General features: G+C 37.0%; 2 protein-coding genes across 4 annotated transcripts in view; one reads left to right on the top strand and one right to left on the bottom strand.

The window, feature by feature from the left end:
• The window catches only part of CUNH1orf112 (chromosome unknown C1orf112 homolog), a 41064-nt gene extending 31476 nt beyond the window's left edge, over positions 1-9588 (bottom strand). Inside the window, exons 1-7 of one of the 2 annotated variants that reach the window (XM_008695946.2) lie at positions 9449-9588; positions 7068-7107; positions 5764-5852; positions 4058-4162; positions 3438-3578; positions 2061-2226; positions 461-545 (exon numbers count right to left, since the gene is read on the bottom strand). In XM_008695946.2, coding sequence (XP_008694168.1) covers positions 461-545; positions 2061-2226; positions 3438-3578; positions 4058-4162; positions 5764-5852; positions 7068-7107; positions 9449-9559 — 737 coding nt within the window. In that variant the 5' untranslated portion in view covers positions 9560-9588. Of the gene's footprint in view, positions 1-460; positions 546-2060; positions 2227-3437; positions 3579-4057; positions 4163-5763; positions 5853-7067; positions 7108-9448 lie in introns of those variants that run through there. The other variant, XM_040636199.1, reaches the window with a different exon arrangement.
• A 42-nt stretch (positions 9589-9630) lies between these two features.
• METTL18 (methyltransferase like 18) lies at positions 9631-12410 on the top strand. 2 transcript variants are annotated; one of them, XM_008695917.2, is made up of 3 exons: positions 9631-9759; positions 10904-11234; positions 11592-12410. In XM_008695917.2, exons 2-3 carry the CDS (start codon positions 11114-11116, stop codon positions 12224-12226), a joined length of 756 nt encoding a protein of 251 aa, XP_008694139.1. In that variant the 5' UTR covers positions 9631-9759; positions 10904-11113; the 3' UTR covers positions 12227-12410. The 2 variants fall into 2 exon arrangements, with proteins under 2 accessions (XP_008694139.1, XP_008694128.1); XM_008695906.2 differs by having other exon boundaries at positions 10904-12410.
• The last annotated feature ends 2204 nt before the right edge of the window (positions 12411-14614 follow it).

Below are 14614 nucleotides of genomic sequence, written 5' to 3'. Positions count from 1 at the left end.
GGCAAACCATAAGAGACTCTTAACTCTAGGGAATAAACTGAGGGTTGCTGGTGGGGAGGTAGGTGGGGGATGGGCTAAATGGGTGATGGGCCATAAGGAGGGCACTTTTGTGAGCACTGGGCATCATGCAAGCGATGAATCACTAAATTCTACCCCTGAAGTGAATAATACACTATATGTTAACGGATTTGAATTTAAATAATAACTTGAAAAAGAAAAAAAAAGTATTAGTAACAAAAGAGAACTTTTATTTTTAATTTTAGAAGCAGCAAAGAGGTCCAATTTGGTTTGCAAGCTACACGTACAATATCTGGATTAATCAGACAGCAGTGTCAGTAAACATTATTTATACACACCCATACAAAATGTTTTAAATGCAATATAAAAAACTTATGAATAATTAAGATTTGGGATATGGAAAATATACTACAAAAAGTAAAAGCAAAGAAAAAAAACTTACTTAATTATAAATTTCCAAGTATTGGCATGAAATGCATGGTCCATACTGGAAATAACAGAGCAGATATCCAACAATGAATGAATAACTACAACAAAAGATAACAGAACTCTTAGGACATTCAAATGTCATATGGGGTGAGTTTCTCCTATATTTAAAACTACCTACTGACCAATTTTGACATTTGTTAAAATAGGTAATGCAGTTAGAAAAAGAAACTTTCAAATAATTTTTAAAAATAAGTGTCATACTTTTGATTTATGGTCTTTACAAATTACAGAAAATAAACTTTTGGCATTTATACCTACCTAAATAAAACTAAATGACCTAAATAAAATGTTTGGTGGAATAAAAGTTGTGCCCTATTATAATTGAAATATTCTATAGATATTCTAATCCAAAATGATAAAATGAGCTGCAAAAGAAAGAATACCAAACAAGGAAGAATTAAAGCAAATTTGCACAGTATTTATGAAAGGTTTCTACTCTTCCATTTTATTTGTAAAAATGGCCAGTGACTCCCCTTTCTGTGTCCACACTCCTAGGCAGTTCCCTTCCACACTGATCTGGGGCTTAGCTATATGACTCGCTTTGGTCAACAGGATAATAATAACTATTAAGCCAGCAAAGACTTAAAAAGCACTTGCACACTGGGGTTTGTCCTCTCCTGATGATGACCCTGAGGCCGTCATCAGGTGACCAAGCCTGGGCTAGCCTCCTGGATGATGTGCTCAGTGCTTCCGCCTCTGCCAACAGCCACATGTGAGTGAGGTCACTGACTGCAAAACTGTGAGTGAGCAAGCCAGTTGTACCACGTGGAGCAGGGAAAGCTGTCCCAGCTGAGCCCAGCCTAAACTGCTAACTCACAGAATCGTAGATAAATAAAGCAGTAGTTGTTTTAATCTAGATTTAGATTTCGGGGTGGTTTTTTACAGAGCAAGAGGTACCTGATATATTGCACAAAGCCAACTTAACTCTTTTATACCGAAGCTATGAATGAAATCTTTGTCCTTACACATTACTGTTTTTCAAACTCTGGGTTATAATGCATTGGAGAGTGATATAATTAAAAAGCAGCAATCAGCAATTCTTTAAAAATGAAACAGAACAAGGTACATTACATTACATGAAACATTACATATAACAAGGTACATTATTTTACATATAATAAATATATAAATGTGGCGTATACATACCCATTCACGAATATACACATACATATGCAACTATATGTGCTCTGGAAGGAAATGCAAACTTCACTTCTTACTGAACTATGGTTTAAAATCTCTGAAAGCTACTGCCACAGAATCTGGACTACTTTAGAAGGTATAAAGTTGCATGACTTTTTTTGTTAATCACTGTGGAAAATCATGTACAGTGAACATTAACTGAATATACAAATCTACGTTAAGGTATCACACATCAATTTTATAAATTCTAATATTTAGAAGATTAAAAATTTATCAGGTAGGATTTAAATTTTTTTGTACCTAATGAGTAAAATACCATGAAGCATTAGAAACAATGTTGGGTTCAATAATTTAATGGATATACAGTTTAGTCAACGTATGTCACATACTAAGTAGGAAGTTTTCTCACTTACCTATTACCATATTCAAAATATCATCATTTTCATCTAGTAAAGGGTCCATGCAAACCATATCCAGTAGCTCCATTAGCTGCTTTTGAAGAGAATAGGCCTCCTTGAAAAGAGCCTGGAGAAGGTCTGAAACTAGGTGTAAATGCCCAGAATAGACAGATTCACTATCCTGGTCACAAATAAAAATGAGAGAAATACCAAATCATAAAAAAGCTCAAGAGCCAAATTTACTTTAACTCATTCCATCAAAGCTCATAACTTCCATGCTTTCTACTGAATCACATATTTACTCATTAAATAAATGTTTAGTGACCATCCGTTATATATAGTGTACTTCAAGAGACGCACGCGTGTATAAAGCATGATCTCTGACTTCCGAGACCTTGCAAATATAGAACTAAAAGGGAGATACATAATGTTCGGTCAGGTACATGACTTTTAGCACCCTATCACCAAAGAGAAGCATTAGTTAAACCAGTGATTTTATTCGCCCAATGAATATCAGTATCAAAACTGCCTGTGACCCACAAATCCTAGGCCAGCTTTTATGCTTTAAGCTATTTCAGGAATGCAGAGATGGACTACAAAAGCGCTGGTGTCCTTTTATAGGCACCTAATCATTAAGGAATTCATCTGAACCACCAATGCCATGACAGCACAATTTCAGGATTCCTGTGACTCAACACAAATCCATAACTCTTCTTCCTTTATAGAAAGGAAATAGAATAAAACAACAAAAACAAAACCGCAAAAGCCCATTTTTAATCACTTCCTTATAACCACCTGTTTTGAAACAAATATTTACATACAGACACACCTCCGAAATATCTCAGGTTCAGTTCCAGACTACTGTAATAAAATGAGTTAGGTAAAGTTTTTAGTTTCCCAGTGCATATAAGTTATGTTTATATTACACTGTAGTCTGTTAAGTGTGCAACAGCATTATGTTGAAAAAAATGTATATACTTTAATTTAAAAATATTTATTGCTAAAAAATTCTAACCATCATCTGAGCTTTCAGCAAGTCATAATCACTCATCACACATCACTATGACAAATATAATAATGAAAATGTTTGAAATATTGCCAAAATTACCAGAATGTGACAAAGAGACACGAAACAAACAAATATTGTCGGAAAAATGGCACAAACAGACTTGCTGGACACAGGGTTGCCACAAGTCTCCAATTTGTAAAAAACACATTATCTGCGAACTGTAATAAAATAAAGTATGTCTGTCCATGGTTCTTTGTTCTATGGAAAAGCTTACTCCAGTAATACAGGCTAATTTGTAAAATCTTATGTCAAATACTATTTTCCTCAGCCCTTTTGCCTGTGGATCTCAGGCCATTTAAAGTATACTTAGACTCATCACTCACCTTACAATGTACAAATGTACTTTTGATTACATGTAGGACTGAAGAGGGAAGACTATGAATGTTTTCCAGAATGATGGATTCCTGTGTGGCACAGACATGCTGAACACATCCTGTAAGAGCTGCTAAGAGCTGCACCATTGTCTGGAAATAAGGAGAGACATTTCATTCACAGTATGTTTCTGTTCACAAACATAAAAATGTATCAGATATGCTGGGTACTAAGGATACAGCAGTGAACAAAATGGACACTCTATTCCTCTTTCATTGAACTTTAGTCTATCAGAACTACAAATACTGGAACAACTGGCTAGCCATTTGGTTTTTTAAAAAAGTCAAAATCCTAACCCACACATCAAAGCATATGGCAGGTGTTCTATGTATAAGCTTTGAAATTACAGGTAGGGCAAGCTATCTTGATCACTTGTTGTCTTACACAAGTTGGTGTTTACTCAGCATGAAAAAATACAAAATTTATTTTTTTGCATTCATATCTTTAATTCTATAAATTTAATTTCAGCATCGGGCCACTATAAAGGATATATAGTTAATCAATATCAGTATAAAAATCCTTACACTGTTTAAGCTCTTCCCCTATACCTTTTCTAATAAATTTTACATACTTGTAAAATATTCCTTAGAGTGGTCTGGATTTCTAAATTATGGCTTGATAGTCCTCTGGCTTGACTGGTTAACTCGTACATCATGTCATCAAATAATTTCACAGTCTGTGAAAAGCAAATATGTTATAAAAAGTAACAGAAAACACTAGAAAGGGAAAACATATCTTTAAAGAAAAAAATTCAATTTTTCACTAGAAATAGCCATTAGATATTATCTAGCTTAACAACTGCACTTAATAAAGTAAACAACATATATGTTTTTATATATATAAAGTAGTCATATAACACAATCTTTTAAAAGCTTCAGGCAGAAATTGATTTGTTTTCCATTTCTGTAATTTGAATTTATTTAACATCCACGTAAAAAAATCACTCAAAGTTCATTTTTTGGTGCTGTAACAAAGGTAAGCGCTACTCCACATAATAGAAGTCGATGGTCTTAAGCAATCAACGTTCGTATGGGTGTTTATAAGTGTATTTTCTGGGGGTGATGATAAATTTGTGCTGAATTACCTATTCACTTGTATTCTAACCAGTTCCTCTTTTTGATCAACTCAAAATATCATCCCTGGGTTAAAGGTACTGTACGTGACCTTAGAACTAAGTTTTTTCATCTGTGAAAGATTTTTCTAAACAATTTAAATGGCCTAAAAATTGCAAGAATAACAACACAATGTAATTAAGGAGGATATTGTTTCCCAAAGGCAAGCTAACACTCAACATCCTTATTTTAATCTATGTAACAGCTGGATCTTTTTCTGGTGGTCAAGAACAAATTCTAAGAAACTTTTAGATAGAGAACAATCTAGTGAATATGAGTAACAGGAATTTTGATGATTATCTGCTTCAAAGCTAAACTTAGAAATCATTTAAAAAATATTTAATTTTTGGCACCAAAATACCTTTAATTCCTTCAATTAAAAAAAAATGCCTGTGCTTTTCAGAGAAAAAGTATACCATTTATATCTAAAAGGTAACAGGAAACAGGTAGAGTAAAAGATAATAACACAGTTGGTAAACTTAATGTTTTCTCTTTGTTATTTGATTTTACCAACATTCCAGCCTTTCTTTAATTCTAAGACTTCTCTAATAAAATTTGGCTCCAGGGGTGCCTATGTGGCCCAGTCAGTTGAGTGTCCAACTCTTGGTTTCAGCTCAGTTCATGGTCTCAGGGTTGTGAGATCGAGTCCTACATAGGTCTCCACACTCAGCGGGGAGTCAGCTTGGGATTCTCTCTCTCCCCCTCCCTATGCCCCTCCCCCACATTAGCTCCTGTGCTGTCTCTAACATAAATAAATAAATAAATCTTTTTTAAAGATCGGCTCCCTTTTTCTAGACAATGAAATTTAACAATTATTAATAAACTCGACAGAGAAGATCTTAGCTAACTTCATCACTCATCCCAAATACTCACTGAATTGCTTTAAAATACAGAAGTACTTAAAATTAGTTAAAAATAATGTAAATTCAATTAGTAAAGAATCTATACTACTTAAAATTATTAGTTTTTAATCACCTGATGATCACACTAACACCATCATGTTCTCACATGAGATCTATTTCTCACGAAATTATTTGTATTTCAAATATATCTGATACATTAGGAAAAAAGAAGCCACAGTTAAGAATAAATGATCTAAAACTGAGGCTAGATTTAAACAGTCTTTATAACATGTAGACTGATTAAGATGGTAATAGTACTGTACCTTTGGCAGTGCTTGTGAGAAGAAAGTCTGTTCCAGTGTCAGGTGGTTCATGTGAGGTAAAAACATTTCCACAATAATTTTCAGAATTTCTATAAAGCAAAATAATAACGTATTTTGTAAGAATATTAAGTCATGTCAGCCAACAAAAATCACTGCCCCTCCCCAAATGCAAGAATATGTAACTACTACCGATCTGAAGCTTTGTACGGTTTCAAAATGCCATTTTCTATGTTAAAAAAATAAATATATATGTTTATTAAAAGATTTTATTTATTTGAGAGAGACAGAGATGACCGGGGAGGGAGAGGAGAAGGGAGAAACTCCCCATTGAGCGACATAGGACTCGATCCCAGGACCCTGAGATCATGACCTGAGCCAAAGGCAGACACTTAACCGACTGAGCCACCCAGGCACCCCTATGAAGAGAAACTATTAAGTATCTGAAATAATAACAAGAAAACAAAATCTCAAAAAGAAAAAATCTGTATGTCCAACCTTTGAGGACCACTTAATGGATGTGGGTACATCTACTGAATAGGATTTTCTATCATTAATTATTATTAGAGATCATTTAAAACCATGAAAAAACATTCACAATACTTTAAGGTTAAATGATCAAGCTTCCAAAATAGCATAATACCAATCTTAATATATATAAACATGTATACACAAAGAATAATAGATAGCCTGGCAAGAATGTATAGAATCGAAATGAGAATGTTCTATACCAAAATCTTAACCATTTCAGATTAATGGATGCTTAATTATCTTTTCTGATTTTCTGCATGTTTCAAATATATATACTTAGGATAAAAAATAATTATTACTTAAAAAAATTAGACCCAACAGGCAACATAGATTGAAAATTATAAATATCCACAACCAAGTGAAACGTTAATAAGCTAACTCAAAATATGAGTAAACTGTGCAGTCTAGTCTTTAACTCATCTCTTCTCCTAAGTAAATAAATAAGCCAAGTAAGATGAAAGAACAGAGAGATGAGAAAGTTAACCTGAAAGCAGACTGCAATTTGTTTTATGTGAGTCTAGCCAGTTTAACAACATTTAAAATTTCAATGCGCTTATATGGGCATTATCAACAGTTCTGGTATCCATCCAAAATAGAATTTAAGACTTTAAGTACTACAGCCTGAAGGAATTTGGTCATTTTAAGTAACTGAAATTTACAGAGGCTGTAACAATACTAGAAGAGTACATTTGAAGGGAATACGAAACTGTATTGAGACATGTAGGACTCAGACCTTAATGACATCAAAGTAAATCAAACAAGATAATTTTACTTACGAATATGCTCGATCCAATTGTCGGAATGCTGATACATAGAGTAAAAAAATTAAGGAAGATACTAGTATCACAGTAATAGGATATTCCCTGCTAAGAATAAACTTAAAAAGTTGAAGTTTAGGCAATGATCAGTAAGAAATCGAAATTAAACTCAAATTACTGGCTTAATTTTACCTTTAAAAATTTAATGTTCTTGGGGCGCCTGGGTGGCACAGCGGTTAGGCGTCTGCCTTCAGCTCAGGGCGCGATCCCAGCGTTCTGGGATCGAGCCCCACATCAGGCTCCTCCGCTATGAGCCTGCTTCTTCCTCTCCCACTCCCCCTGCTTGTGTTCCCTCTCTCACTGGCTGTCTCTATCTCTGTCGAATAAATACATAAAATCTTAAAAAAAAAAATTTAATGTTCTTAGGTAAACAAACTATAATATAATGAAAATACTTCATGGAAATACTTTCAATATTTAGCAGGGATAAAATTGTCTTTTCAAACTTTATATAGTTAACATGCTTTTGACAGAGGAAGAGTACTATAATAATCCATGGATTTCTGGTTTCTAAAACAGGAAAGAAATTTCTTCCTCCTTCCAACCTCTCCAGTATTTTATTTGCACCTGTATTAAGTCACTCAACACTTTCTTCTTTTCATGTTACTTGTGTGCCTCTTATGAAGCTTATCAGACTGAAATTCTTCTGCACATAGCAGACACTTACAGATGTGACAAATTATCCTATGTCCATTACAAAAGTTAGCAGTAATCACATTATAAACTGTATACTTGTATACCATCAAGAATTGTTAGAAATTTTTTATTGTATTAAAGAATGTGTCAGCAAGAAAAATGAACAAACTATAGCTCTATCACATTAATACAATAATTGATTCTTCTTCTGACATCTTACTTTGCATATGTTAACTTTACAGCAGCAATTAAAAAGGGGTATAGTCATTAACTCATTTTATTTAGTTCAATAGGGCCGAATTTGTCTTACAGAAAAATTTTGGCAAAGGTCAAAAAAATTCTAGCCCCTTCCAAAATTAAACCTAATCTATGATTATGTAGACATGCAGGTAAAGACTGGAAAAGAATATGTAAAATGAAAAATATGAAAATAATGTTTGGGTGATGTGACTATAATTTATTAAAAACTTATGTTTCATCCGTTGAAAAGTGTTGAAAACTGAGGAAAGAACAGGTTTAAGTTCTTTTGAATGTTAAGTCTGAGATGCAAAATCAAGTGGGAATGTTGACTTTCAATTACTGAAGTCTCCCCTAAGCTTGAGGGGGAAAAGAGGAACCATGTTCCTCATCTCTGCTCCCCCAAAGCCTAACACCCTGCCTGGTATGTATTATGTGCCCAGTAAAAGTTTTGGAGTAGGAGGATGGCTATGTGTTTTCCAAATCAAAATCCTTGAGGACAGCGATCTCGAATCTGCACAATTACCAAGAAAAGCCTTTGGTATCTAAGTGGGATTGTGCCAACGCCTATGTGAAAAGCTTCTACATATTTGCCTTTAGATGTAAAAAATTCCTTGAGACTCTCTAAAGCGAAGGTCATTTTTTCTTTTAAGTGTAGCTTTATGTTGAAGGTGAGCTCAAAGATGTTAAAAAATTACTTTTTTAACAGGTACATCTACAACAAGAAAAACAGTATGCACTTGGACAACGGAGGCATTAAGTAACTCAGATTCAGGTACATCTACAACAAGAAAAACAGTATGCACTTGGACAACGGAGGCATTAAGTAACTCAGATTCAGCAGGTGAAAGCCAATTACAAAAGGAAGCAACTCCTTGTAACCAACCAAGGAAAAGAGGTCCGAGAAGAGGAAGAACATTTTTATTTATTGGACATCTTTTACACACTTGGCACCATGGCAGATCTACGTCCTTTAATTCCCATAATACTGAGGAAGGTATCCATATTCACCATCCTAGAGGTAAGCTCAGAGCATCTCTCTCTTTACCTCACCCAGCTGTCAGCAGTTAGAGCTCACCTTACAGGTCAGGTCTGAGTGCTTACCTCCCCCGCTACCCAAAGCAAAGGTATTTACACCTAATTCCACGTGACGAACACAGAAAGACTCAAAGGCACAAAGAAATGGAAGAAAACGCCACACCCACTGCCCAAATCAGGGCGGAACAGCAGTGGGAGCCCTTCCAGTGCCAAAGGGAGGCATGCCTTCGGTCACGGCAGCCATGGTCCCCCCGCCCCCGTTCGCCGTCCTCTCCCTCGCTTACTCGTCTCGCCCCATTAGCGAGGACAGGAGGGGGTTCAGGCCTCAGGAACACAACGCTGCCCGGCTGCAAGTGTGACGAGGCCGGAGACAGGTTGGGACACCTGCCCCACACCCCTCTGTGGGGGTAGGTGACAATGAAGGATATAAGGAGCCGGGGCAGGACAGACGGCAGTTCCCGGCGGCATAACTCCTCCGGCCAGCTACTTAATTCTTCCAGAGGAACAGCGCTCGCCGGGACCGCGCGTTCCTGAGACATGTTTCGCCAACCAGCACAGCTTCAAACCAGTCCCGCCACCGCCAAGACCGGAAACTCCCGCCCTCCCGGCAGGCCTTGCGAGCTCTCCGCCGGCGCCAGTACCATAGAGAGGAAGCGGGCTGCGTTCCTGGTGAGCTCGAGCCACGCGCGGCTGGGAAGGGAGCCGGGCTTGTCTGGCCGGCGGAGGACTCGACTCACAGGTACGCGCTTTCCATCCCGAGGGTCCGGCGTGGCGCGGGGTTTCTCAGCGGCTGGCTCTGGGAGCTTCCCGGGCTGCGAACATTCTCGGGTCTGGACCGCTGGAAACGTTGCATTGAGGCGCTTTGGGGAGGTGAGGGCGGAAGCCCCCAGATTTGCTACTGTCCGTCCCATTGGGCTTTGAGACTGCACATCTGGGGTCACGGTTGACCTGGGACTTGCATCCAGAAATGAATCCAAGCCCCAGGGAGCGGTGGGGTAGAAACAGGCACCTTTCTACCCATTTCTCTGTGCGACCCGACTTTGTACGGGTCGTGTAATGGAAATGAAGACCCCGCCTGGCGGAGTTGTGCAAATTGAGGCAAATGGTATATAAAGTATCTAGCACAGTAAATACTGTGAAGAGTTTCAGTAAATTTGCTCCTACTTTCTAGGGGCCTTTCCAGTCGGTGTCCTTATTTTGTTTCCCTAAAACCAAATTAATCTTTACTAATTACTTCAAAATTCTCCTTCTCCATACACTTAGGCTGCTGGCCCTCGCAAGATGTTTGTAGGTAAGGTCATTTGGACGAATTACCCACACCAGAGCATACCCGTGCATGTTTTTAAAGGGATGTTCGTTTACCAAAATAAAATCTTGGAGGGCTGTTACTTGAAACAGTAACAGACTGAAGTGAAGAGATTCTGGCAGTTTCGGAAGTAGATATGTTTGGGCAGGATCATGATAGGTGAAAGACTAAGTCAGGCTTGTCTTTTCCTGCTTGGCAGTTTTGGACTTTATGTTTTTTTCGAGTTGTTGTGCTGCTGTCATTTTGTTTGTTTTTACAGTTTATTCTCTTCTCCATTTTTTGAACCCTGAAGGGTGTGTGTATGTGTTCTCTGTATCCCTCTCCCTTCACAGCTTTTACAGGAAAAGCAGCTGTATGGGGGGGGAGGGGGCTGTTTAATGTTACATTTTAGTGAAATATATCCTTTTTTCTTTTTAAAAAAACTTTTTTTATTTGTTTATTTTTAAGTAAGCTCTGTGCTCAATGTGGGGCTTGAACTTGGGACCCCAAGATCAAGAGTCACATGAGCTCTACCAACTGAACCAGCCAGGTGCCCCTCATTTTACTTTTTAATAACAATTTTCTTTGTTTTCTCCAGAGCTAATTTGAAAGAGGAGCGAAGACCTCTAAAAAGTCATTTGGAAACATCTGTAAATATTTGTAACCGTGTATAAGCAGCTAAAGACGAATTAATCCTCAACAAAACTAACTGAGTCATTGAAGCAGGTTTATGTGTGTGTCATCAGTTCTATCCAGAAGGTGAAGAATCTTCCTTTGAATTTAAGGATTGTGTGCCTTTAAAGAGAGGATGACTTTTCAATTTAATTTTACTATAGAAAACCATCTGGAAAATGAATCAACACCCCTTGGAGATGGAGCTTTGGCCCTGGATTCCTCCAAAGGGTCTTCAGTCTCAGAAAGTAAAAAAGGTAAACATAGGGACAAAAAATATTCTACAGAACAATTTGACTGGCCTCAGGATCATTTGTTGGAACATAAGCCAGTGGGAAATGCAGCATCCTCTCAAAACACAGACAGTTCACTCAGTGCAGGAGACAGCTCAAGTAACTTGGAGCCACATGAAAAACAGCCCTCCATGAGTGTTGCCAAAGAGCATCCTATGCCTAAAGATTTAAAGAAAGTGTTAGAAAACAAAGTCGTAGAAACATTACCAGGTCCCCAACATGTTAATGTATCAGTAGTGAAAACCATCTTGTTGAAAGAGAACTTCCCTGGAGAAAACATAGTTTCACAAAGCATTTCTTCTCACTCTGATCTGATTACAGGTGTTTATGAAGGAGGCTTAAAAATCTGGGAATGTACCTTTGACCTGCTGGCTTATTTCACAAAGGCCAAGGTGAAATTTGTTGGGAAAAAAGTGTTGGATCTTGGCTGTGGATCAGGATTGCTGGGTATAGTTGCATTCAAGGGAGGGGCCAAAGAAATTCATTTTCAGGATTATAATAGTATGGTGATTGATGAAGTAACCTTACCTAATGTAGTGGCTAACTCGATGTTGGAAGATGAAGGAAATGACGTAAATGAACCTGATGTGAAAAGATGCAGGAAATCAAACGTAGCACAAGAATTATGTAAATGCCGGTTCTTTTCAGGGGAGTGGTCTGAGTTTTGTAAGCTTGTACTAAGTAGTGAGAAATTCTTTGGAAAATATGATCTCATTCTCACCTCAGAAACCATTTACAATCCAGATTATTACAGTACTTTGCACCAGACATTCCTTAGATTGTTAGATAAGAATGGACGGGTGCTTTTGGCCAGCAAAGCACATTATTTTGGTGTAGGTGGAGGTATTCATCTCTTTCAGAAGTTTGTAGAAGAAAGAAATGTGTTTGAGACTAGAACACTCGAAATAATTGATGAAGGACTAAAGAGATTCCTGATTGAAATGACTTTTAAGTAACCGAGTTATTGTCCACTGAGTGTCCTAAGTGAAATAAACAGAATAACCAAAAACTTGTTTTGAATGTTTGACTTTGCTATTATTTTTTAAATTATGATTTTTGTTTGTTTATTCAAATAATATACCAGCTATATTAATAACCTTGTACTTGCTAGGGGAGACTCAATAAATACTATCCTGAGCATTTCGTGAGATCTAGGAGATTATTTTGTGAGAAAGTTTTCTGTTTCCTACCTTTATTCTATTTGGCCTTTCTACCACCTTTGACATCACATAAGTTTGTTCTCAGGGAAACTTGACACTTTCTATTTTAGGTTTGAATTTCTTCCTGGTCTTCATTAGTTTCTGTTTACATGAAGAGCTTGGTCAGATGACCATGCCATTAATCCTAAGGGCAGACATACGCATCAATAAATGGTACAAACCTCAATACTAGACTGAAGACCTTAGGTAACTAGGAAGAAGTTTTTTGTTTTATTTTTACATTCATTTATCTCATATAAGAATAAGAATACTGAGCAGTTGAATTCACACTGAGATGGAAGAAATAAAGGGGAATCATGATAGTATAAAAGTTATACAGAAAACTCAATTAAAAAAAACACTAAAAAAAATCTCCAATTGATAACCTAAATTTTCACCTTGAGAGACCAGAAAAAGACAAGCAAACTAAACCCAACAGAGGCAGAAAGAAGGAAATAAAGATTAAAGCAGAAATCATGAAATAGAGAATAGAAAAACAATAGAAAAAAAATCAACAAAACCAAAAGTGTGGTCTTTGAAAAGAGAGCACGCTTGCCGAATCTTCAGCTAAACTGATCAAGAAAAAGAAGTCTCAAATTGTTAAAATCAGGAACGAAAGAGGGGGTATTACTAGTAGTGACCTTACAGAAATGGAACAGCCTTTAAGTGAATTACACAAGATCTAAGTAAAAAGACGCTGTTCAGGGGTTGGGAGACTTAGTATTATTAATTCCCCAAATTGATCAGCAGATTCAATATGATCCCTAAAAACCCTCACCAACACATAGATACCAACATTTGTTCTTTCTTGTCTTTTTCATGATAACCACTATGTGGGTACACATGTACTTGCAAAGTATTTTTTACAACCTTAAAAGGCACAAAAGAAGTATTGAAATATATTGAACTTAGAATTAGGCCTTTGGATCTCTGTATCACAGTGTTAAAGCCAGATTTTTAATATTAAACTTTTTAATTTTTTAAAAAAGATTTTTTTTTATTTATTTGAGAGAGAGGGAGAAACAGACTCCCCTAGTGAGCAGAGAGCCTGGTGTGGGGCTTAATCCCAGGACCCTGAGATCATTTCCTGAGCTGAAGGCAGATGCTTAATGGACTGAGCTACCCAGGTACCCCTGAACTTTTTAATTTTGATAACTATGGATTCATATGCAAGAAATGTATGTGACAAATAATACAAAGAGATTTTGTAGAAACTTCACCCATTTTCTCCTGATGGTGACATCTTGCAAAACTATTGTACAATATCACAACTAGAAAATTGACGTCGATATTGTCAAGATATAGAAGAGGTTTCTGCTGTTGTCCTTTTTTTTTTTTGCCACACCCACTTTCTTCTCTGGTTCCTTACTTTTGTAACCCCCCAGAAACTACTGACCTGTTCATCTCTATAATTTGTCATTTAAAGCATGTCATATGCAGGCGCCTGGGTGGCTCAGTCCGTTAAGCATCCAACTCTTGGTTTTGGCTCAGGTCGTGATTTCAAGGTTGTGATCTCAGGGTGGTGAGATCAAGCCCCCTACCCATCAGGTTCCACTCTGTGCAGAGTCTGCTTAAGACTCTCTCTCCCTCTCCCCCCATCCCCCCCACCCTACTCTCTCCTTTCTTGCTCTCTCTCTGTAATAAAGAAAAATAAAGAATGTCATACAAATAGGACCGCACAGAATGTCACCTTTTGGGACTGGCTTTATTTCAGTCAATATTATCTGTAGACTCATCCGTGCCATTGCATGCATCAATTGTTTGTTCTCCTTTTCTCTTTTTGTTGTCGAATAGTGTTAAAAAAAAAAAAAACTTATAGTGCTTATGGTTAACTCCTTGTAGCCAAGGAAGTAGGAGACCCTAGGGAAAAAGAATAGCAAAGGAAAATCCCAAATTCTAGGGAACACAGACTCCTGACTAGTTAAACAGGAAAGAGAAGAAGAAAGGTTTTGATTCTAGTGTGAAAATGTTCACTTTGACAGACCTGAAGTTGGGCTCCGCCTTCCTATCTATAACTATAGCATAATTGGAAGTATTTTTTTTCTTTCTTGGAGGAACCTAAAATAATGGTACAACTTGGACCCAATGAAATGTGCTATTTACTGAACATCAGTTAGGTAGACACTTTTTATATAACATCTTGCT

The sequence above is a fragment of the Ursus maritimus genome, unplaced genomic scaffold (genome assembly GCF_017311325.1).
Source record: "Ursus maritimus isolate PB19 unplaced genomic scaffold, ASM1731132v1 scaffold_2, whole genome shotgun sequence".
NCBI classification, from domain to species: Eukaryota; Metazoa; Chordata; class Mammalia; order Carnivora; family Ursidae; genus Ursus; species Ursus maritimus.
The sequence above is the reverse complement of the archived record's forward strand: the minus strand, read 5'-3'. Positions and strand labels throughout refer to the sequence as shown.

Bases quoted from the DNA above. Each gene is read 5' to 3' on its own strand.
- METTL18 (XM_008695906.2), top strand. From the start codon at position 11,114: ATGACTTTTCAATTTAATTTTACTATAGAAAACCATCTGGAAAATGAA.